General features: G+C 40.4%; 1 protein-coding gene across 5 annotated transcripts in view; it reads right to left on the minus strand.

The window, feature by feature from the left end:
* Nucleotides 1-2272: 2272 nt before the first annotated feature.
* Nucleotides 2273-25135, minus strand: part of LOC5573048 (phosphatidylserine decarboxylase proenzyme, mitochondrial) — a 49578-nt gene continuing 26715 nt past the window's right edge. Inside the window, exons 2-8 of one of the 5 annotated variants that reach the window (XM_021849044.1) lie at nt 16150-16310; nt 15920-16062; nt 15685-15842; nt 13395-13536; nt 13004-13331; nt 2995-3205; nt 2273-2933 (exon numbers count right to left, since the gene is read on the minus strand). In XM_021849044.1, coding sequence (XP_021704736.1) covers nt 2816-2933; nt 2995-3205; nt 13004-13331; nt 13395-13536; nt 15685-15842; nt 15920-16062; nt 16150-16310 — 1261 coding nt within the window. In that variant the 3' untranslated portion in view covers nt 2273-2815. Of the gene's footprint in view, nt 2934-2994; nt 3206-13003; nt 13332-13394; nt 13537-15684; nt 15843-15919; nt 16579-25135 lie in introns of those variants that run through there. The other 4 variants (XM_021849042.1, XM_021849043.1, XM_021849041.1 and 1 more) reach the window with 4 other exon arrangements.

A 25135-nucleotide genomic window follows, 5' to 3' on the forward strand; every position in this document is an offset into this window, starting at 1 on the left:
TCAGTATTGACTTTTATCGAAAGCAGTTCAATATTCATGAATGATTTATTCCTTATGTAAATAACGTGGTTCCGGTCTATAAATGAACAGCCAACAAAAACATAGCTGTGAGATCTTTGTGAACAACCGAATTAAGTCCAAAGGTCAGAACAGCTATAGACTTATAACGATACCCAGAAGTTACGGGATTTCACACACTACGTAGACCTAGTCTGTTAGAGATACAAACAAATTCACTCTGATTGCTTCTACAATTTCTATTTCGCTGCTAGAAGTGTATGCTTTTATTAGTTTATCATTAGTTAGCTTCATGCCAACATAATTTCATATCAATTAGCTTGCTGAACATGGAACTCGAACTACTACTATTTTTACTCGGGATTGCAGTCTTTTCAATCGATTCTTCTTCAATCGCTCAAATTATGGGACTTTTACCTTGATTTTTTGTGGATTTCTGCCCATTTCCGTCAGAATCCAGTTCTCGGTACTCTGTCTTTGTCCATCAGAGACCCTTCTTTCTACGAATGTCTGTTTTTATCAAAATCCGTCATTTCATCTCCGCCCATGTCCGTCGGAGACTACTTATTTTAGTCATCTTATGGGATTTCTGTCTTTGCCTATCAGAAAACCCATTTTTGCTAGATATTTTCTATTTTTTTAAACTTTGACCTACCAACTACGCCATTGTAGTAAATTGAGAGACGTCTGTGCGATCCAAAATTAGAGCAATAACTGAAAGGTTTTTGTTTGTCTGTTTCCATGTTCACATTTCTCAAAGCCTGCTTACCATTCAATATTGCATTATTAGATTATTTGATTGCATCTTATTATCTTCCTTACACATGGTACTCCAATCTACTCTTAAGGAAACAGCTACTTTGAAGACCTTTTTGTTGAGCTTGAGCTTGAGCTTGAGCTTGATTGGCCGCCCGTGGATGCACTCCAGTATCGCCAGATCAGCTGCACTTACACAAGGAACCAACCGAATGACTGCTTGGGACTAGCAGGCATCCTCAGTGTATAAGTGCTGGTGATCTTCTATTTTTAGGCAACAATGGCACCTGCCACGTCAGAATGCAGACCAATGAGGGGAAGGGGGAGGAATTGATGATGCATTGAACTGACTCCCACGTAGACCGTATATTCCACTGCATCCACGTCAGTTCATACGGGAGTGTATGGATTGGGGCGAAAGGCATGGCAGAGAGGTTTTGCTTTTGTGGTTAGCAGACTGCCTATGTATCAGGCGTAAGAAAGGCGTGCGCGTGGAAGTAGGAAGCGTTAGGGAAACGGTTTCTTGTCCGTCTCTGGTTCTAGCGTTTGCTATGAACGAATAGTTTGAGTGTGATATATTTGGAATGGAAGATAGAAGCAAGCAGGGTTGGTAACCATCGGTTTCGTCACTGACCGATGACGAAAAATTGAGAAAAACATTCAGTGCGTAAAAGATCGTCATTTTCTTTGTCTTCAATGACTGGCAAGGAGACCACGACGAAACAAAGCCGCAAAAAGTCCACGAGTAAATTTTTTCGTCACTCTTCCCGTCACCCCTCCGCACTGAACCAACATAAGCTTCTAATCGTCACCGAGCGCACAATTGAAGACAAAGAGAGTCTGAGCTACAAACTACTAATCAACAAGATGTCTTGTGTTAGCGATTGGGCAAGCACATTCTCAAGAAGTTATGTTAGCCCTGTCGGTAAGCGCGTGCTTCCGAAAATGTATGGGTTTTTTGTTCAACTCCGGAAGCGCGCAGATTTTTTTTTGCGAGTTCCTTTTTTGGTCGGCCTTTCAATTGGCACCGATTAGTTGTCTGCCTTTCCATTCAAGCTGAACATGTTCAACGAAAACACATACAGAGAGAAACGGCAAAGATTTTCCGTCGCGACGAGGTGCTTGATTGCTGGTAGTTGGGCGTCTAAGTTTGCGCTGAGCTGAGGTAGTGACGAAAATTTTTTATTTTTCGTCACCGTCACTGATAGTCTGTCGAATCCGGCGACTAATAACAACCCTGGAAGCAAGTGAGAGATATACAACTACAAAGTACGAGGAAAGGGACGGGCCTGGGATTGAACCCATGACCTTCTGCATATGAAGCAGAAGCGGTAGCCATCAGACCACCAATCCCGTCTAGCTACTTTGAAGACCTTTTTGTTTCAGAAAAAGTCTTTTGAGACCATCCATCAAAAATAGAGACTTGCATGAAAATAGGTACCATGTCTTTAAAACGAGTCTGATGTGTGGAAAGAATTCGAGAACAAAAAAAGATACATTTCTTTGCTGTCAATTACTTTTCTTTATTTACAAAACTCTTATGCGTTTAAAAATTGTTTAGATAGCTAAATTCCTACTTAAACAATATTGATTGTTCGCTCACTAACTACTGAACAATTTTAATAGGTAAAGGAACTATATATCTGAAATCTATGCAAACAATTAGCCGAAAAACGCACTCAAACGTCCACAAAAAAAAATCATGTATTATCTCCGCTGTTATCCTACGGTAATTATTTCAAAAAAGAATACACGTACAATATGTACTACGCATGCAATGGTTTCGGTTGCTTTGTGGATGTGAGAGTGAAGCTCACTGATAAATTAACAAATGACCGCGCTTGCGGCCATTACACAGCTAAAGAAACTGAGAACAGTCCTTGATGTAGTACGCTGAGTGTAGTAAATGGTTTCTCACGCAGTTGCGCTTAAATACATTTTCTAGGTACGGAGTATCGATGCTTGAACTATTTCAAGCCAGAAACCACTGAATAGAGGCTATTGTTCAGCTAAACGGTTGACCAAAGGAAAAAGCTTCCAATCACATAGATTCGATTATTCTTTTCGTCTTGTTCAGATCTTCAATCGTGTCTTCTTTGTCGCCAACGCATCCCAAGCGTTGACCCATTCGTACCACCTGACCCGGTTGGAGGTTAAATCTGCAATAAAAGGGAACATGCGTTAGTACATGAGATGGTCAATGCAAGGCACCGAAATTACTTGAAATCACGTGGGGCCTCGAAGATGAGCACAATAGTGCTGCCCATGTTGAACTGACCCAGCAGTTCGCCCTTGCCTAGGAATGCATCACTTGGAAGTACCAATTCATCGTATTCCTTGCAGCGGTGGGTTCCAACTTCTAGACCGACCCATTGGTTTGTCTTCAGTTTTTCGTCCATGTAGATCTGAACCGATCCAACGTTGGTTGCACCTGAAAGACAAACAGAACATAACAAAAGATATTCAGTTTTAAGGTTGAAAATAACAGTGCATAAAGCCCCAGTTCTACGAATCGAGGTGATGCCTGTCCGAGCAAAGGCGGATAACATTGATATCTTGTGGAAAACAACCATCATTATCGTTGTTATCTTTTTAATGTTTTGTTATTCCAAATAACCGAATTGTAACAAAATCAACATATCTAAACCAGTATGTGTAAAAACAAGTTTTTTTACAAGGGGAAAATCTGCAAACAGACTCCTGAGAAAGTAACTCAGGCAGTGTGGGGATGCCGCACCAACGACGACCAACTAAAACCAACCCATGCACTGTACTTGAGCAATTCAACAAGATCTTGTTGAATTGCTCAAGTGGTGTACAGTGCATTGACATTACCCTTGGCCTCAGACCATTATCTCCCCGGAAACACCTTACGGTATTTCTTCCACAGGACTGAAACGGCTGTCATCCACGAACAACTGGAGTGAAGCCAAAAATTTAGTGCGATCCTCGCTCAAATGATGCCCAATGGCGAAATGAGCTTCCAATTATAATATAAGTTTATCGAGAATAAAACAAAAAAAAAAGAAGATGCTGATTTGACAGCTCGTCCAAAAATACCGTTTTAGGCACGAGAAACACTAGTTTTAGAATGCGACATTCATATTTTACTTAGCATTCTGGTAGTATGTGCATAGTACTTTATCTAATTTTCTGTAACTGCTAGATAGTTTGACCACGTTTTGTTAGGCACAATAATAAACGATTCTCAATAGTATAATTTTTCTCTCATACGACATTTGTCGCTACCGCGCGGGGTACCTATGATGAGGGTAAAGCCTAAAAATTGTTTACTCAACACTAGTGCCACACAGATGGTGGCGGCTTCAAGAACTAGCGCTCCCTACAAGCGGTTGATTTCTTCGGGGAGGGGCCAGTGCATATAGCATAACACAATGTGGACACACAGAATTTGATCTAGGATCGAATGAGCGGTGTGGAGCAAAAACGTTTTTTGAACCACTCTAATAACACATACAATAGAAGTAGCCTAGGCCGACTGCTTCTCCTAGCAGACTTTAACAATGTTACAAGGAATTAGCCTCGGCAGGGCTAATCCCATGCAGCCAACTGTAACATATATCACGGCGTGTATATGGTGAAGGAATATTACAAAAAATAGGCATCGCCAAATCCTTCACCGTTCGAAAATATAGGCTTTTAGCTTTAATTTGACATATTCCACAAAAAAAATCCACCGAGGGATCATGAACATTTTTTTTTTTTTTTTGAGAGATGGGGACCCAAAGACGTTTTCTAGATTTCCTTACGTTTCAGTCTAAGATTTGTGCTATAAAGTAACCACATATATTGCTGTTTGCATTAAAGATGCAAATCTTCACTAAATGTCCATCAAATGCGGTAAGACAAAACAATCAAAGGACACCTAGCAACGATTACACACATCACCGCCAACCTAGCATAGAAAAGCTTACTTTGACATCGGATTGCCTGTGGAAAATCTTACCGCGTTTGGTGTTCCCGCATTTGATATTTGCGTTTCAAATGCACACAGCAATACCACATATAACTAGAAAGATTGCTGAAATGATGAGTTGTGTATAAATAAAGAAAACAGCCTACTAAGATTAAAGCCCACTTCGATTTGAAATCTGTTGAATAGAACGCGAGTAAGTAACAATATCTGATACAATATCAAGGATAAAGCTAAGTATGCTGTTCCGCTCAAGAAAAGTAAAAATTTCTGCGGAAGAAATGGTCAAGAAATTTTCCACAGTGAGCTCCATTTAAAATGACATTTCTTTTCAACTGCGTACTGCGATCCAAGAAAAATGCTTTTCTTGACCATTTCTTGCAAGAAATTTCCCACGCATCGAGATAGGCGATTACTTTTCTGTTGTTGTGCATATTTCCCATAAAGTATGATTTTCGAACACATTTAGTTGCATTTATATTTATATCCTAGTAGGCGGATTACAGTACTGAATGTAGGAGATGACGACGCAAGACGCAGCATGCAATGACAATTTGAATTTGAAAATATCACCATGGCAACGCGCATGTTGCGCATAGCGTTAAGATAGTAGAGAAATAAATTTTCACTTTCCTTTTGTAGTTCATAGAACACACACGTGTTTTTATTAGTCTATCCGACCTACGGCCATTCCAATAGGTTATGGGCCCATCACGCTTCCAAAGTCAAGGACCAAATATTTACTAACAACTGCTTACTCGTTCCAAAAGCTAACTTTAATTTTTGCTGATTGTTTTCTTGTTCTACGATTGTTAAATTTCGCATAATGCCGAAACCAAAAACGCACGAGGAGAATCGTGACAAAGTGTGCATTCTATGTTTAAAAATAAAAGAGTCAAAAGAAGAGTGAAAAAGAAAGTGTGTCAAATAATTGATCGATATTATATACCAGACATAGAAGTTAAAAATTGGTATTATCCCACTAGGATTTGCTCGCTTTGTCGTTCATCATTCATACATCTAGTGAAAAAAGTGAACAAGTGAATTTGTATGCTTATAAATTCAATATCGAACAAGAGACAAGAAGTAAGCAGGTAGGCGAAATAGCTTATAAGTTTTGAGTTTTTTTTAACACTTATTTTTATTAAAAGTCTTGTCAGTGTGAAAGTAAAGGGCACGTACAAGTCTCACAAATAAGTCGACACCTTTGAAAAGGAAATGACGACCCCTCAGGGAGAGAAAGGTCACATTGGTACAGCGATGATCAAAAACAAGAGAAACTGCTAAACATTCTAAACGAAGATGTTGCTCAAGTCGGGAATAGTATTGTAAGCTCTTTTATGCGAGAAAAAAACATCAAACGATCAATTTTACGAATCCGTTGTAAAATTATCGAACCTCAGAGGATTGCCTTCGTTGTGGGCTCAGAATCCAGTAGCTCCCAGGATCTCCCCCAGGATTGTCTGTCGATAATCTGTTTTTGATCAAGAAAACCTGTAATCTGAGCACAAGAAACATTCGCGTTCTGAGTAGTACAGTCACCCCACAGTTATGGATCAGCTAAGGGTCATTTTTCTGAACAAAATAGGATTAAAAAACATTCTGACGCTGTACAAAACAAAATTACCTACTTATCACTGCAAAATATATTTGTTTTTGAGAATACACCTCAAAATACCCGATTATTCACGAAAAAGTGTCGATTTCGATAGAAATTCCAAACGTTGTCCACGCCACAGATGTGGATCAGTGGATGAGGAGGATCCTTATTATGGATCAAATCGACTTATATTATGGATCAAAACACTATAACAGCAATTTATCTGCGTGGCAAACGAATGGTGTGCTAGTGAAAGCATACGTTTTGGCGTTTGTTTCGGAATCATCTTATCATTGATTCATAACTGTGGTATGGTTTTCATTGCCCCACAGTTGTGAATCAACACTTCTGGGAATACGGTTGATATTTTATTTCCTACGCACGGCAAAACTATGCATAAGCATATTATAATTGATTGCGATGCTGTACAGATTTATGGTTCACATATAGAAAATGTTTTCTACATAATTATAATTCCATTTGATGATGATATTCCCGTTTTAATCCAACTCTGATCCATATCTGTGTGCTATCCATAACTGTGGGGTGACTGTACCCTCCGAGCTCTAGATGTTTCGATTGAACCCAACATTAACACAGAACTGACTAACCACAATAAGCGATTAGAAGATCATTTCCGAGTAATTCATTTGCCTTTCGAAATCAATGGAGAAGAAAAAAATCAACGAAAACTGCTGTGTGTGCTTGTGTAGGTACTACTGCAAAAATGTTCCTAAGCTTATTGAATTTATTTATTGGGAAAGGAACATAGCACAGTGGTTTTTTTGCCGATTTTGTGATCGAAGTAGACTGCCCATACTCGCAATTGACCGATGCACGAGTTCTCTATTTGACTTTTGAGCGGTGCCGTGTTATTTACGTGACCATGGCAACGAGTGAATTCGGCACCGCTCAAACGTCAGATTGTGAACTCGTGCATCGGTCCATTAGGAAAATCATCATGTTGAGAAAAACGCGTCTAAACATAATTGTAAAATTTTTCGTTTCGCCGCTGTTGGTAGTATTAAATCCAGGTAGAATTACTCAACACATCATGACCGAAGTATACACAAGTCTTTAACTACTGAAATAAAGTTGAAATGTTCTGACGCGCTGCAGATTCCGAACATCAACCTGGTGTATCGAAACATACCAAGATGAGTAATAAATGTCGTTATGTGTCGACTTGACTCGTGCAACTCCACTTGGTGGTACGCATCCTTAATGTCAAGACGAGAGAACCACTTGCAACCGTTCAACCTGATCACAGAAGTTTTCTAAATAATTTAATTTGAACAATTAAGTTGTCTAATACAATACCTTGCGAGAAGATCACCAAGCGTAGGAATCATGTGATACTCTCTTCTGATTGCGGTATTAGCTCGACGCATATCAATGCACAGTCGAACATCACCGTTATCCTTGATAACAATTACTACGGGGGAAACCCACGGGCTGGGACCGTTAACTCTTTCAATAATACCCATTCTTAGAAGTCGGTTGATTTGATCTTCAACTTGTCGACGGAGAGCAATGGGTACACGACGGACATGCTGAGCAACGGGCGTCACGGTTTCATCGATATCGATTCGAATTTTAACACCTGGGCACAGGAATGATTAGGATATTATCTTTATTGATGACATATTAATAGCTACCTTTAATTACAGGAAATTTATCAACGGTATTCTCAGAAACATGTTGGATGAACTCCGAGTTGTTGACACTAGGCAAACCAATCAGCAGCACTCCCAATCGTTTTGCAGTGTCTCTACCAAGCAAATTCTGCTTACCATCTTTTATTACGTAGAAGGCGGCAGCAAAATTCAGATCATTGCCCTCCACAATCGCTATGTTTGCATCGAACGTGCAAATGATGTCCAATGAATCCTTTTGTGCATATGCTGATAGACGTTTTGTGGACGGTTTCACATTGTCGACTGCAGCATTCCTGCTTTGCAAGTAGACCCATGTCTGTTGATCAATGATGTTGTATTTGCTGCCCGAGTCAATCATCATTTCAACGAGTATATTGCCCACCTTGCACCAAACCATTTCATCGTGGTTATCGCTGATTGCGTATATGAAGGAGTCCTGCACTTGAGCTTCCGGCTTCATATCACGTGTTGTAGAGGTTTCATCATTGTTAATAGCATTAACTTTTTGTGTTTTGTGACCGCGAGGGTTTGGATTTTCAGCAGATGGTTTGCGTTTCCAAGTACCTTTGTTGGAACCAAAATAACACTTCTTGGCAAAATGTCCAACACGGTTGCAGTGGTGGCATTGAACGTCTTTGGCTGGACACTTTTCTCCTGGCTTGTGCAGCCTCAATCCACACCGACTGCAATCAGCTGTAGGATGACTTTTCGCCCAACGTGATCTGTTCTTACTCTCAGTGGTAATTTTGTTGACAAACGTGTTACCACGACTTGCTTCCAACAGATTTCCAGCACCGGAGGTACGCTGGCCAAGCTCGCGAACCTGATGCTGAACGGATAGATGGGTATTGACGAGGGTAGTTAGGTCATCCAAGTTGATATTGGGCTTTTCTAAAATTTTCCGTCGGAGTTCGGGAGGCGCAAGCATGACGATCTTGTCTATAACTGCTGCATCTCTGCTCTCTTTTTCCGATGATCCAAATCGACATTTGTTGGCCAGGACTTTGGCCCGTAACAAGAACTTGTCCAATGTTTCTCCGGCATCTGGTTTTTGAGTCCAAAATGAATATCTCTCGAATGTGTCATGCTGCTTGGGAGCAAAGTAATGGTCGAGTCGACTAATCATACTATCAAATTCGTCCTCTTCATCCTCGCACTCTTGGTTTACCTCAGGCAAGCTTTCGTAAACCCCCGTTGGAGTTGACGACCAGAAACAGCAAGGAAAATGCTCTTCAATTTTTGTCTTCTTTTTCTTGCTCATGACGGCCGCGATTTACTCGAACTGCTTTTTATAGTCAAACCATTTTTGCCTGAGTTCCGTTATTGGAACGCTATCGCATTCAAAAGGCGGTAGTTTGAACAGTTGTTCTTCCATGTCTGAGAAATGATTGAAATTAATTTCAATAGTACCATGTGCATGGTGTAAGTACAAATATTGGAGAATTGTTTTGAATATTTTAGTCTAGTTAACACGGGGTTGCCATTAGCAACCTATTGCCGACCGCCTGACACAACGGACCAATCCGTTGTATTGGCAGTTTTCTTTTTTTTTTTTTTTTTTTTTGTAATGAACTAGCCATTTTTCTGCCTGACTCAACGGATCAAAACCGCTTCTGAGGCAGTTCACTTTTAAGGTGAACTTGTTTTTTTTCCGCCTAACACTGAGGCAGTTCGCTGTTAAAACGAACTTGTTTTTTTTTCGCCTGACTCAACGGATCAAAACCGCTCCTGAGGCAGTTCCCTTCTTAGGTGAACTTGGTCTTTCTTTCGCCTGACACTGAGGCAGTTCGCTGATAAAACGAACTTGATTTTTTTTTTTCCGCCTGACACTGAGGCAGTTCACTGTTGAAGCAAACTTGATTTTTTTATTCCGCCTAACTCAACGGATGAAATCCGTTCCTGAGGCAGTTCCCATGTAGAGGGAACTTGTTTTTTCTTTTACCCGCGTATCGCAATCTGTTGCTGGGCAACCGCTTGTTTAGCTTGACTTTTCTTTCTGGAACAATCTCCCAACATTTGTAAAAAAAACTGATTTGGTTTACCTTCTGATTTTGTTTGCTTGAATCACCGCAGGTTCTACTCGTCGCCAATATGTGATATTATTCACTAATTTATAAAGTTGTACATTTAAATGAAAAACTATCTTAGGGTTTAATGATATTTAGTTTGCAAAGTAACATCGACTGATAACGTGTGTTCACTAAAAGATCTCAGTTTTCAAACTGACGGTCTGAACGTCGGGCCTACTATGTTTCTTCAGATTCACCACAAATACCATTGTGGAAAATTAAAGAAATCATAATAGAAAATAAAATGCTTCAATTTCGTCGTATTCAACTGATGGAACTGTTATGCGAGTACTTTCAATATGGGACGCACATGATTTGGTATTTTTTCGCATTTTGTCCATACTAAAGAAACTAAAGAAACTAAAGAAACTATAAGCAAAGAAGCGAAATGTTCCAATTGGAATTCCAAATTTACTGTCAATGTCATTCCAATCGAGCAGGAGACTTGTCAAACACTTTTTCACACAAGCTGAAAACGGCTCACACAAAAATGTTACCGCCCACGAAAATTTTGCTTCTTCTGAAGTAGCATATTTTCTGAATACTTGAGTGTCGGTTGCAATTTTCATGCTTTGCATAAATAATGCTCTACTCATTACATTGGTTTTCCACACATTCAGTCAATTTTTCATTCGTTACCCAAACCTGTGAAAATTCAACACATAAAACCTGTGACTCACTTTTAGCGTGGGATTCAACATTGGCAGTGCTGCGGAATAGATTTGGCATAGTTGCTAGCTGATTTATTTTGAATATGATCAGATTTCGTCTCTTTATAATTTAGACTCCATACAAATATACAATTTTAAGAAAGATTTTGAAAACTACACCAAGGGGTGGGACAGCCTACTTATCTTGAGTTAGATCAAGAGTTGTGTTTGAGCAACTCTGAGTAACTCAACTCAGTCGTCGTCATGTGCCCATAGTAACCATAAATGTTGGGTTGTTTGTTTCGTTGTGAAAATTTGTTCGTATCGTGTCGTAGCCGGCAATCCCGTCGGGTCAGAGATCGTTTGTTGCACCTAAACGCTTCTTTTCAGCTTTATATAAATATTGTATGAGCGATCATCGAATGAAATAAGCAATGATGCTGTTACGTTGATGTGAAAACAATCATTAAAAAGTGAATGCGGTGAAATACTTTCTTCACTAGGATAGAAGCAAGGTCATCTTCAGCTGCGTTCCAAATCGTATCTTGCAACCTGTAAATTGTATCCCGTATACTGTACCCTGCTGAATATGCCCTAAGAGAACCTTTGATCAATTATTTGACATAAGAATGTGTTACATATCATGTACTTCTAACAGAATTTTCCAAGACATTGATACAAATGACTTCCTGGTATCTCAATCAATAGTCATATATTCCAATTGTTTTGTAAATCTCAATAATATGGAACATCAAATGGGTTGACAATGAAAAAAAAAACGCTAGTACTAGCCTCATCTTTCAAGTTATCCTTACGTTCTTGAAACTTTTAATTAGATGAATCCTCTTTATTGCAACGACAACCGATATTTTCTGCGCTTATCAAATATTAGAAAATAAAAGTTCCCCACGTGACATTGGTTGAAAACAGTAGCAAGATGAAATAGCAGTAAAAGTTGATATGCTGATTTCTGAGCCAATGTGAGTTACTCAGAGTTAACTCGATGCGCATAGCCTGCTCAAAGCAAAGCTGTCTTCCCCCTTGAACTACACTATAAATAAAGGCTATTTATGCAGCTAACTCAAAAGTGATAAAAATTCAAATGAGACTGTTATACGAGTATGGGTAGTAGTATAGCGTCTAAACCGTTGGTTTCAATGAAAAAGTTTGTTCAAAGAAGTTTCTTGATTTGTTAAAGCGCTTCTTTCGATACTAGCGGCCAGGTGATTAAATCACCTAAAAATAAGATAAAACCAAATATATTTTTTAAATTTTTGAGATAGACGGTCGGTGTCTTCAGCAAAGTTGTAGCACAAGTTAATTCAAGGCACTTCGTTGAAGACAACAAATTTCTATCTCTTAACATTACAAGATATGTAATTTTTTCTTAAAATGACCCTTAAAAATTAAAATTTTAGTATAACTTTTTTCTAACATTTTTGACATTTTTTGTGTCTTCATCAAAGTCGATGAGCCCTGGCCGCCTATAACTCTCCCCCCAACCATGTGTCTTGTAGGAGACCTGACTATATTAAGCTTATTCGTTTCATTTCACCAGTGTTGCTCGATTTGTTTCGCTTTTCCGCACGTGATGAATAACACAAAATGCATAGTTCAACTTTGCCTAAGATTCGTCCCAAATAACATACAAATCTTTATCGGTTTTACTAGACTTGAGACTTTGAAGACCTTCGATTAAAAATACAGACTTGCATTAAAACAGAGACAAAGTCCCTAAAAAGAGGCCTGCTACCAGCCCTGCTCAGGGTACTCACAAGTTACTCATGTCTCGAAACAAATTAACAATTTAAAGGAGGTTAGAAGGCACAAAAAATTCGCGAAGTTCAATGAACCTTCACTAGGCATACACACTTTCTGACAAAATAAACTGATACACGAAAACCAGCTTATCAGCCTTATAGAACGAAGATAAAAGATAATGTCCTTACAGCAACAAGTGTTCCATACGTTTGCTTTTTTACTATTTCACTGATAATCCAATAGCACATTCAATTTAGAGCCGATAGGAAAGGTAGTACAAAATTTTCCCATGGCATAACATAATGATGCACAGCCGGCAAAGGTCAGTTATTATGTTGCCGTAGATCCGCTTTAGCGCCCTTATCAATGCAAAACGCGTCCAACGATTTTAACCGTTCGCACTAAACATCACCTCATCAATACTCCAGGAGCAAATTGAGCCACCGATTACAACATTACTAAACGAGATAATAGCGGTCACACCACCGCTGATTTACACACGCCACTTTCTCAGATCCGGGAGGGAATAATCGTTCGAGCATGCGTTCGAAACTTACCCACTGCAGTGAAGCTGAAGAATCCGTGCTTCCACTTGCCGATGTAGAGCGCGCGTTCGTTCAGACAGAACAGCCCCGGCATCCATTTGGCGACTTTTGGACTCACTGATAGCAGCTCTCCTGAGAAGTGTCGCCTGATTTCCGGCTTCCACACGGTCGGTGAGTGGAATCGATGATAGTCGCCCGGTGCCAAGTAGATGATGCACTGATACAGCGCATTGTCGGGTGATTTCTTTTTGATCTTCTCGACGATTGTCGGGCATTCGTTCTTATCGCTCCAGGTGGGTGGTCCGAGGAACTCCTCCAGACTGTACGAGACGCCTTTGACCTGCGATGTGAGGTTTTGTTGGTAATTGAATGAATTGGGATGGTGATGGATTTTTAAGTATACCTGCTCGATTTGGCAATTGGTGGCGGTACCAAAATGGAGAACTCGCCCATCACATGGTGACACGATGCAACTTTTTGGGTCTACATAGCGTACATCCTCCTTGAGAGATCGTGTGAAGAATTCCGCTAAGCTACGGTAATTTCTGTAACAATAAATAAGTAATGGAATTAGCGACGGACGATGATTTAAATTGAATGGAAAGCAACACTCCAAGCACCGTAGGAAGGAAGGAAAGCCAATTGTGAGGGAATACAAACACCAATACAAGAAGGATTAGCAAAACAAAAGCAGAGCAAAACGGATAAATTATATTTTTTTGTAATTTTGATCAAATCTCGCATAACTTATGATCTCGTACTAATTATGAACAAATAAATATACTACAATTCGAAAATTCATTGGGTTTTCTCTGTATTTCGGTTAAGGTTCTAATGCTTATTTTCATGACAAAACAGCAGCAAAGTATCCGCTTACTAAAAACAAGATCATTCACTTACCTTTTTTTTATTTTTTTTAGTATCATTCTAAACATTACATTAATTTCTTATATCTAGGTGTTCTGTGTTGTTAGACAACACTATCATCCTAATTTTCGGAAGTTATTCTTATTTAGAAAACCTCTTGGAAACATCTAGATCCGCGGTGGCCAAATTCTTTATAGAAGTATCTCAATTAAATTCTTTATTATGAATCTCCAGAAACACTTCATTGAGAAATTCCAGAAAAAATCCACTCTACTTCAATCCAAAATGTTCACACTCGATGACAGATTAGACGATAGAATTCCACATGCATAATTTTTGGAACGTTGATATGATGATATGTTGGCCAATGATAATGACTTCAATTTCATGTTTTTTTTTTTACACATAAGTGATATCATCTCAGAACTTTCCTCTTCTTTCTGGCATTACAATGCGGAACACGTTTTTGTCTCAAGCACCAAAATACCGATATTTACCAAATTAAAAGCTGCTGAATCCATTGCCGTTTTTAAAAATATCATAGCACGTCTAGTTTTTGAGATATTGGCTGTTGATATGCAAAATTTGAATATTTCAGCCAACTTGTATACAAGTTTACCAGCTTGTATAGCAATTAAATCGCTCAATTTGTCACAAAATTCAACCTTTATTTATATAACTATTATTATCAACAAAGTTTATAATACTTTCGATGCCCAAAAGTTATTTTTTGATGGTTTCGAAAAGTATTGTATTTTTCCTTATGACGAATTCCATATCAAATCGGTCAGTCACAGAACTCGACCATCTTCGATTTGCAGTAAATTTTGCACATAGTTTTGGCATGATACAATAAGTGCCAGGAAGGAATTCATCCAAAAATACTTCATGGAATATGTTGGGAAATTCTTGCAGGTGGCATTAGTAGAATAATCAGGCGGATGGTAATACTTGGGAAACTTTGCTTCTGAATCTTGGAGAAATCCTTGAAATAATTTATAAGATAATCTTTGCTAAAATTCTTCAAAACAATCCAACAATTTCTTTTATATTCAAGCAATAAATTTGATAGAACCTTAAAGAGACAGTAGTTGAAAAATACCTGAAACAAATTCCTACACGAATCTGCAGGAATACCGAGAGAAAAAAAAACTTAAGAATCCTTCAGAAACAGAAATCAAAGTGGATGAGACATTTTTTAAACAAGCAACTCCTCATTTCTGTGCACAATAACTTGTGTTAAGTAATATCGTTGTTTCCGTAGTTATGGTGTAGCATTACACTAAATTTCCCAACCGAACAACTTCCATGTCAATACAACATCTTTGTTTGTGAACAAACATGATGTAGTGTACTGCAATCGTTTTCACCACCACACCATTAAATCGAAAGCTACATAAGGTGGAACCATAGACATCAATTCGGAGAGCACTTACCTGTATTGTACAATAATTGGTTAGAATACAACAAATGTATGAATAAGACATTGAATATAAAACACCATAACCGAAATACAGAAACCAATAAAGTATAATAAGCAACCACTACAATAAGCATAGGGAAGAATAAAAAATTCGTTTACCTTTCGAATCACTGAAATACAAAATCGGTCAAATTAAAGCCAATCAAACCTATTTCACGAGCAACAGCACATTTTCCACACTTCCCAAGAGAGTATTAGCTTACTGAAAACCCGCTCTTTTTCTAGCGCGCAGTTCAACGATACAGGTTTGTATCAATTTGGACGCCGCTTCTGGGTCGTGGAAAACATTGGGTATGGCAAACCTGACCTGAGCTTCTTAAATTGATTAAATCACTACACTTACTTGAAATCGGACGATGCAGCTTCCTCAATGTTCACGCCGAAAGCGGTCGAGTACAGACCATAGAGGAGGGGTCTGGCGGGCGTTGGGACGCGGCAGTCTGCTAACCAACCCCAAGCTCTGCTCATCATCCTCAATGGCAGCGAACAATAAATGTTCATCTGTGAATAGGGAACAGAATACCAACGTTAGAAGATGAAGTCAGCGGTTTCAATATCTGAGTGAACATTTTGCTTACCTGCCACGAGGCCGCCGTTCGGGGAAGACCCTTCCGATCGAGTTCACGATTGTGAAGGTGCCATTGTGCTGCGGCGATCATGCAGATGCCTATCGGGGTCCATCGAAGAAAGACGCCCCGCCATGTTAACCAACCGCCGGCAGCTAGTAACCACCAATCCAAAACGGATAATATAGTCCAACCCGCCCCAGCCTTCCAACTCCATTTTCTCTGAATTTTATTAAATTTACCTTTCGATTGGCGACCCTGCTGTTGCTGTTGTTGCTGCTGCTGATGGTGGTTGGAATTCTGGTCCTGATGCTTGCCGCTGGAGATTGATCGCCTCACTACCGTCCATTTCGCCGACCATTTGTTAGGGATTGGTTTGAAATTGACCGCTGCCTTTGACAATCTGCGATAAGAGAAAGCAAACCAATTCCAGACGAGGTTCATTTCACGACACAGATTGTAGGTTTTAGAATTTGAACGGAGAGCACATCGCGCGCCTAATCACGGTTCAATAACCTTTTCCAAACAATCGGAGTCATTCGATCGGCAGTTAGGGACTGGAAGGTGGACAGAAGGGTTCTCTACTCGACAAGATTCGTTCGTACCGGCTGATAACGATCAACTGACGAGCTTGCGAAATATTGCTAACTTGCGAACGCGTCGCCGCCAGTTGGCCGAAAATTTATAACTAGGTAGACCTATATGCGGCATGACTCTATAACTTCTGTGTTCGCGAACGATACATCGGAATATCAGCGCACGGGTCAGCCCAGTAGCGAATCTCGCCCGTTCAATGAAAACGACCTTGGCGACAAATTACAGTGAGAGAGCCTCGTATTGCTGAGATCGACATGTGTGACTACGGGTTTCTCCCAAAGGACTGTAAAAGTTACGTAATGGAATGTAAATTAGCTTTCTAAATAAAGTTGTGACACTGTGTTTAGTAAAAGAAAAAAAAGTCATAAATAATTAAAAGGTGTAAAAACTAATCATATTAGAAAACTTCCCCTCAAGGAATGTGAATGCGTGGGTGAATATCCTTAGGAAACGTCGATAAACCCCGTAATCATCTATGGAGGAAGGGGGAGGGGTATCTGTTTTGGACTGTTTGGACAAAAGAGCAAGAAGGGAAATGAGGGGGTTCTGAAAATTCAAACAAATGACCATGTGGGTTATGGACAGTCCCTTGTAAGTACAACTAACAAATTTGAATTTGAATACTTTTCGTATAGGTTAAAGAATAATTTGTTTTAAGCATACCGCTGTATGGATGTCACGAACCGCACCATCGGAATAAAAGCTGTGCATGAATTTGTACTATTCAAATCATAATGCGACTCCATGCTAACGGACTATTTTGAGGGGAGGCATCGCGTGTTACTTGTCTTTCTAGAGACCTACATTCTATGGTGAATGCGTAAGATAACACCTACCTATATGTCTAGAGATAATTTGCACATACAAGCCAAGAGCACGTTCTTAACATGTGCCAAAGAAATGTTCCGGGAAACAGTGACGAAGAATATCGCTTTTCTGGACAAGTCCTATACGTTGCATAGGTACCGTAATCTTGGGTCAAATTGATCAGGCCGGTATCATCGTATTAATACATTAATAGGTACACTCCAACCCCTTTTTACGACGTTTTTCACGACTACTTTTTTACGACCGAAATTCAGATTAACAACCGTTTTTAAATGATCAATATCTTAAAAAGTCACCAAAATAAAAGGTCATGCTGTTAAACAAAGTTTTTCAACAGATAAAGGGCCAACATACGATGGTCATGGGAATGCGCAATTCTGCCATCAGGCGGCGCTAGGTGGCACTGAAATTTTGTTTTTCTAATATCTCAGCATCCTGACCATCACCCACATCTTCGGCAAAATTGTTCAGTAGCGGGATTTGGGGCAAGTGTGCCACCTTAAGCAAATTGTTCTCTATCTTTGTCTAAAGCTCAAAAAATCCACCAATCTAACCTCATGATGTTAGTTTCACATCTTTTCATAAGCACTGTACCTTCTAAAAAGAAAATAATTTCAAAAGTAATTATTTTTGAGCTTCTCAAATATCTTCCAAAATAACCTAAATTTCAACACTATGGGGCAAGACGTACCTAATTGATAATTTAAAAAATATTTTTAACTCTTTAATTAATGTTCGAATCCTCTGAGCAGAATCTCAATAGAGAAACTTAAAAGTAGATGGAGTACCGTATACCTTTTAATTTCGCTCCTAAATGCTTATCTTTGACAGATACGCGTATTTCGACTACCACTTGCAGTCTTTTTCAGTGTCAGTTACTCGTATCCACTGAGTGGATACGAGTAACTGACACTGAAGAAGACTGCAAGTGGTAGTCGAAATACGCGTATCTGTCAAAGATAAGTATTTAGGAGCGAAATTAAAAGGTATACGGTACTCCATCTACTTTTAAGTTTCTCTAATATTTTTAAGTTTACCGTCATAAGGAGATGCTTTATAACAAGGTCCATCACATGCGGAAGTCTCTACTAGTCAATTAGAATAACTAAAATGGTTATTTTTGTCTACATTCAATACGATATATGAATTACCTTTTTATTGCGGCGGATCTGTATAATATTACACTAGATCAGCTTTAAATAACGGTAAAATATTGATGAAGATAAGTAAAACCGTTAAAACGTCTAAAACCATGTTATTATCTCATATATGGAGAAAAAAATCATTTTGGGAGTAAACATGTTTGCTATTCCCCTTCTACACTTCTGAAACCACTACTGGTGCCTCATTTTGGTTCATTATTATGATTATGTTGGTGATGTTTACATATTTATGAATTTTACTCAAATCATTTTTGTTTATCAAATTGGTAGCATACTTGCCCCAAAAAAGTATAGATTTCAACCAAACTGGATTTCGGATGTAAAACTAAATATTTTTTTCGTTCAAATGCCACAATAATTTACACGTTTATATAGCTTGATGATGTACAGTACGTTAGAAAAATCTGTTATTGATTTACCTTTCAACACGCTATTTAGAAACAACAAAATCTTAAAAAAAAAAAATCACTAAAATGTGATTGTTTTTACAAAAGTCGATGTAAATACGTGAAAAATAGCGCAATTTTCATCATATTTTGATCATTGTATTATGAACTACAAGGGAACATATTGTTAACCTCAAAGAGAAAATATATTTCGAAGCTTTTATAAAAATCAGGGGTGGCCCACTTGCCCCAAATTCCGCTAGCTCAAGGGCTATAATTATTTTAGCCAAAGTCTTGAATTTGCCACCAGCTGGCGCTAGTGAGCATGAAACATTTGTTCTGCGAAAAGCTTAAAATCCTGACCACTTAGAAAGATGGCATTTTCGGCAATGTTATTCAGCAGCTCAAACGCTATCGTTATGCTTTTATCCTGCTGACTACTAAGAGAAATGGCGCCTTCGGCAAAGTTGTTAAGTAAGTCAATGACTATCATTATTCTACGTAGAGATTTGAGATTTTGCCACCAGGCGGCGCTAGTAAGCATGAAAGTCTTAATCATTCTGGTACCAAATAAGCATTACAAAACAAACATTCCTGTTCAATAATTAGCTTTTATAACTTATTTAGCTGAGAAGCAGACTCTGTTCCGAAAACACCATCTTTGAAAGTTGTCAAGATTCTGAAATATCTGCAAGTTTTATGCACACTAGCATTAGCACTATTGAACATTTCCTCCCAAAACATCAACCTTCCAAACGATCAGGATCTAGAGATATCATATGTTCCAAGGTTCATATAGTGCAAGTTCGAAAAGGCACCCCAACAGCCAAGTTCTCAACTAAAAGGATGATCCTCAACTAAAGGTAAGTCGTACTGTGTACTGAAATTTTGCAGAAGATAGTACCGTGCTCTCTCTTAACGCATTCGATATATATTCAATAACACCCCCAATTTAAATCCCATAAACCTTGGGATCCCCAACCATATGTCTTAATGCTGTACTGTATATAGCTTATTCATACCATTTTATCAGTGTTGCCAGTATAAAAAATGATTGTATTTTGCTTTCTCGAACGCAATGTGTAACATAAAACGCATACCGTAACCCGGGGTATCATTGATCAGCGGGGTAACATTGATCGGAATGACCCATCTCATAAAAAGTCCACATCATCGTTTATTGATGAAATATTTCCCAAGCACGAATTGCGCGAATCCTTCTTATATTCATTAGCTAATGAAAATTAAGATGTTTCCGAAAATTGCATTTACTTCATGCGTAAATTTAACAACTTTTTGAAACAACGATTCCAATGGTTAAGAATGACAATACCGAAGATACATGTCTCACATAAGTTGTGCAAGCGATATGAGCAAGGAAAATGTGATTTTTACTAAAAATGGCATCGCCAAAAACGATTTCGTTGTCAAAACATTCATAAGGTACCTAAACTTTGCTCAAGATTCGACTTAGATGGCGTGCAGAAAATGTGATACATTGAGTTTTATCGATTTTACTTGAGCAGTGTTGCCAGCTACGACATAATTTTGAATTCTTCATTAACAACTGTATTACAATTGAAAAGTTGAATGCTCAACAACATAGGAGCAATTCTCGCTGAAACCAAGCCGCCATCAGCACCCATTGTTAGAATTCCAATTTTATGTCACTGATCGCTAGTTTCCGATAAAACTTAAGAAAATCAAGGTTTTTTTTGCTGAAAAACTTAAGATTTCCATTCTGAATTGATGCACTTTTGGCAACGTTTCACGTTAAAACTACAGATATTACCGCAACACTTACTAATGTCCAAACGCGCCATCTATAAACTTCATTCAATGAACAACAATGCATATTGTTAAAGAAAGTTTGTTTAGTTGAATCAATTTAAAATGAAAACCGTTCAAATTTATGGAATTTATGCATTAATTATTCCTGAATTCAAAGATATGTCGAAGAAATATTCTGTTAGTAAAAAAGCATTATAAGAGAAAATTCCCATTTAATAACCTGTATTTATAACTAATAAAGCCGAGTATCAGGTTTGGTTCGGTCAGGAAAATGAAGAATAATAAGAAGAGTAATGTAGCCTTGTTTTTCGTGGTAGCCTCTAAATTCGACATGTTGAGTGCTATCAAGGTAGAAAATTCATTCTACTACTTTTTTTGGCATCACTGCTTGGTGTATGTTATGCAAACAAAATCCGCTCGTGATTATTATTTTATTTTTGTTGTGATATCGTAACCATTAAATCGTTATTTTGTTCCCCCGTGCTAATATTGCGTCTTGTGAAACAATAGCGTGTATGTTTATGCATTTGTGCTGTGCCGTGGTGATATATATCAATTTTTGAGTGAAGGTTGTTGCTGTTCGTGGTTCACACCAAACGAAAAGCCTTCACAATTCCTGTGCACTTTTTTCAACCGGAGCGACATATACTGGCAAATAACGGAAACATCGACCAGAAGCTCAACGTCTAGCTTTATCCGTTCAGCATTATCGTTGGAAGTCTACGCGCAGGCGATTTATGATGGCGAAACAGTGTGGAAAGTGTTTGGAACCCATAACTGGCATCGATGTGGTAGTCTGCCGTGGCTATTGTGGAGCTTTTTTCCATATGACATCATGTACAAACGTAACCCGCGCATTGACATCATATTTCACTACCCATAAAAAGAATCTTTTTTGGATGTGCGATAGATGCGCGGAGTTGTTCGAAAATTCTCATTTTCGTGCGCTCACCAATCATGCCGATGAAAGATCACCTCTCAACTCGCTTACATCAGCCATCACAGATCTACGCAGCGAAATTAAGCAACTGAATTCGAAGCCCTCAACTTCAATTTCTCCAGCAACCAACATTCGCTGGCCAACAATCGACCAGCAAAGGAGTGCTAAACGACGACGCGAAAATGATTCAAACGTACGCGTGACTGATCAGTGTCGCACGGGTAGCAAAAAAGCAAATGAAAACGTAGTATCCGTTCCCATTTGCCAAACGGATGTGAATCAAAAGTTTTGGCTTTATCTGTCCAGAATTTGCCCTGACGTTTCCGTTGATTCTGTCTCCGCTATGATTAAAGCTAATCTAGAGTTAACTTCTGATCCAACAGTAGTAAAACTCGTTCCAAAAGACAAAGATATCAGCACGCTTACTTTCGTGTCTTTTAAAATTGGGCTGGATCCGTCGCTTAAAAGTAAAGCACTTGACCCTGAAACTTGGCCAGAAGGACTTCTGTTTCGAGAATTTGAGGATTTTGGGATTCCAAAATTTCGGAAACCACTACCGTTGAAATTGTCGATACCGCCGTTACAACAGCAACCATTGCAATCACCGATGACTCCAACAATGGAGTGCTAACTTTAGTCAACCCTGGCTGCAATCGATGCACCAGCTTCGGCGAAACCCAGTTGTTTAGCTGCTCACCAGCATCAAGCAGTTCACCACCGGGATGCACGCCCGCCAGCCTTTGGGAAGCCCCTGATCCCCTCGGCACAGTCGAGCCTCTCCTGCCAGCGACCTGCAGTCATCCCGGTCCTGTGTCCGAGTGTGGTGACGGGGTCTTCCATCATGAAAATGCAGGCAAGTATAATTGTACTAAGGACGACTCTCTGCCGTTAACGCTCATTGCTTCCAGTAACCTTGTGGAGACGCATTCACGCTTGTATAATCATCGCTTTGTGGATGTAGACGATTTCCGATCGAGCCGTTCGATTTCCAGTTCTTCTCCGGGATGCATGCCTGCTAGCTTTTTGGGAGCCCCTTATCCCCTCGGCACAGTCGAGCCTCTCCTGCCAGCGATCCGCAGCCATCCCGGTCTTGTGTCCGAGTGTGGCGACGGGGTCTTCCAACACGTAGATGCAGGCAAGTACAAATGCAATTGGGGCAGCAGGGACGACAGTTCAGGGGCTTAACGGACCCCCCCCCCAGGACCTCTGCGAGTTGGGGAGTTGCCCAGGATGTGGTGAAGTTCGCAGTGGGCTCTGATGAACCTTCATAAAAACCACAAAAATCCGAATGCAACTCTGTCACAGCGACCGGTGCCGCTTAAAGTACCCTAGCCCAAGCTAACAGGAGTGCCAACCGGCACATCAGGATTGATACCAGTGAGATCCTGATTATGGCATACTGGTCGCGATACAAACGGACAAGGCATGGAATTACGAGTAGGAGTGCTTCGAGCACATTGGGACCAACGCCAGTACGGCCCCAATTATGTATACTGGCAGCGCACGACAAAGGACAAGTAACGGTATATGTACTGGATAATATGCTTTGAGGCTGACAGCGGCGACATTCTACTCCCTTAGTAGGGTCGGGTGACACTGGCCCGAAACGGCGAGTGGGTTAATGGCGCAGGCTGCCCCCGTCCCGTAAAACCGTGGCAGGCCTTAGAGTACGTTCCAAATCCGTCGCCTGGTTGTTCCAACTGGGCGGGAGTAGGCTCAGATGCCATTACCTGACCTGCGCCGATCCGGCTCTGAACATAGTACCCCATAAAGGACTATGTCAACCCTAGCATGGCCTCCCTGCTTGCATAGATAACCATGGGATTATAAAGGCGACTATTCCAGCGGAGATGGATAGCGGCTCTTAGGGGGACCCATAAGAGATGATCAACCAAAACAAACAACTAGCGGAATGTGAAGGAGAGGCTTCTGGACCTATCAGTAACCGGCTAAGGTTCCCGCCAAGGAAGGAGGCGACCAACTTTATTGAAAACAGTGTGGGCAAAAGCCTAGATACTGTGACGACGGCAGGCACTGGCCGCTCCAGTGCAACATGTGTGGTGACCGATGGCCCGGGACTAATCGAGGCCATGGATCGCAATAGGGAGTACCTCCCTAAAATGCAGGTAGCTGCTGAGCAACTTGATGTCATCATCGAATATGTTAAAAGCAAAACAAATATCAGCAAAGACTTGAAAACAAGTCTACTGAAATTGCGACAATCAGTCCTAGCTGCAAAGAGAAAGCCAAGGAACAACTGGGCAAGGTAGAAGGCCAAAAAGACACTAGGTCGTGTCAGACCGAAGTGTTTTCCTTCACAGGCAACGCGAATATATCTGATGATATTATTCGATACGCGATGCGGAAGAGGGAAGCTTCCGGGGATGAATACGTGGCGAAAAGACGTATGGTTGCTAAGGGAAAAGTGACCTACGCGGCCGTCCTCCATAGCGGAAAAGCTGGCACGAGCCAAGCCCCGCGATCAAGAGGACATGGCAACAAAGGAGAGGCCAACACCAATCCTAAGGCCAAGAAAGCCAAGAAAAAGGAGCCACGGGTTAACCGGAACCAGGCAGTGCATCCACAGGAACCACGGGCGCAAGGCAACAGCAACCCGTGGATACGAGTTGGAAATAAGAAAAAACAGAGGAAACCGAAAACGGAGCCCAAGGAGAGCGCTAAACTGAAAACAGCGAAACGTAGGAATTTAGGCGAAGCCCTCGTTATCAAAACGGAGGAAGCAAAATACGCCGAGGTTCTGAAGGCGATGCGAAGCACAGAGAAGCTATCGCCATTGGGCGCAGACGTGCGAAGCATAAGGCGAACTAGGATTGGTGAAATGATCCTAGTCTTAAAGAAGGACGCCAAGGAAAAGGGTGCAGTCTATAAGCAACTGGCACAAGAAGTACTTGGTGACGAGGTTGATGTAAGATCCCTTACTGCTGAAGCGACTCTCCAGTGTAAAAATCTGGATGAGGTCACCGATGCAGCGGAGGTCTCGGCTGCCCTCAAAGAGCAGTGTGACATCGACGTAGCCAGTAAGGCCATCCACCTTAGAAAGGGCCCGCAGGGCACCCAGGTGGCGGCGATCAGGCTGCCGGTCGCTGAGGCCAACAAAGCGAAGAACTTGGGCATACTCAAGGTAGGCTGGTCGGTTTGCCGGCTGAGCATACAACAGCCTCCTGAAGTTTGCTTCAAGTGTTTCGGGAAGGGCCATAAGTCGTGGAATTGCAATGGTCCCGACAGAAGTAAGATGTGCAGAAAATGCGGCGCTGAAGGCCATAGGGCAAGCGATTGTAAGCAAATCGCTAAGTGCCTAATATGTGTCGACAGAGCAGACAACGGACACTTAACGGGCGGACCCAAATGTCCGGGCACAAGCGGAGTATCAAAGCAGCCAAAACGGAAGTAACACAGTTAAATTTAAACCACTGTGATGCAGCCCAGCAGCTGCTTTGGCAGTCAGTCTCGGAAACCAAGACTGACGTGGTGTTATTATCGGACCCATACCGCATACCAGCCA

This window comes from Aedes aegypti, chromosome 3, assembly GCF_002204515.2.
Source record: "Aedes aegypti strain LVP_AGWG chromosome 3, AaegL5.0 Primary Assembly, whole genome shotgun sequence".
NCBI lineage: Eukaryota > Metazoa > Arthropoda > Insecta > Diptera > Culicidae > Aedes > Aedes aegypti.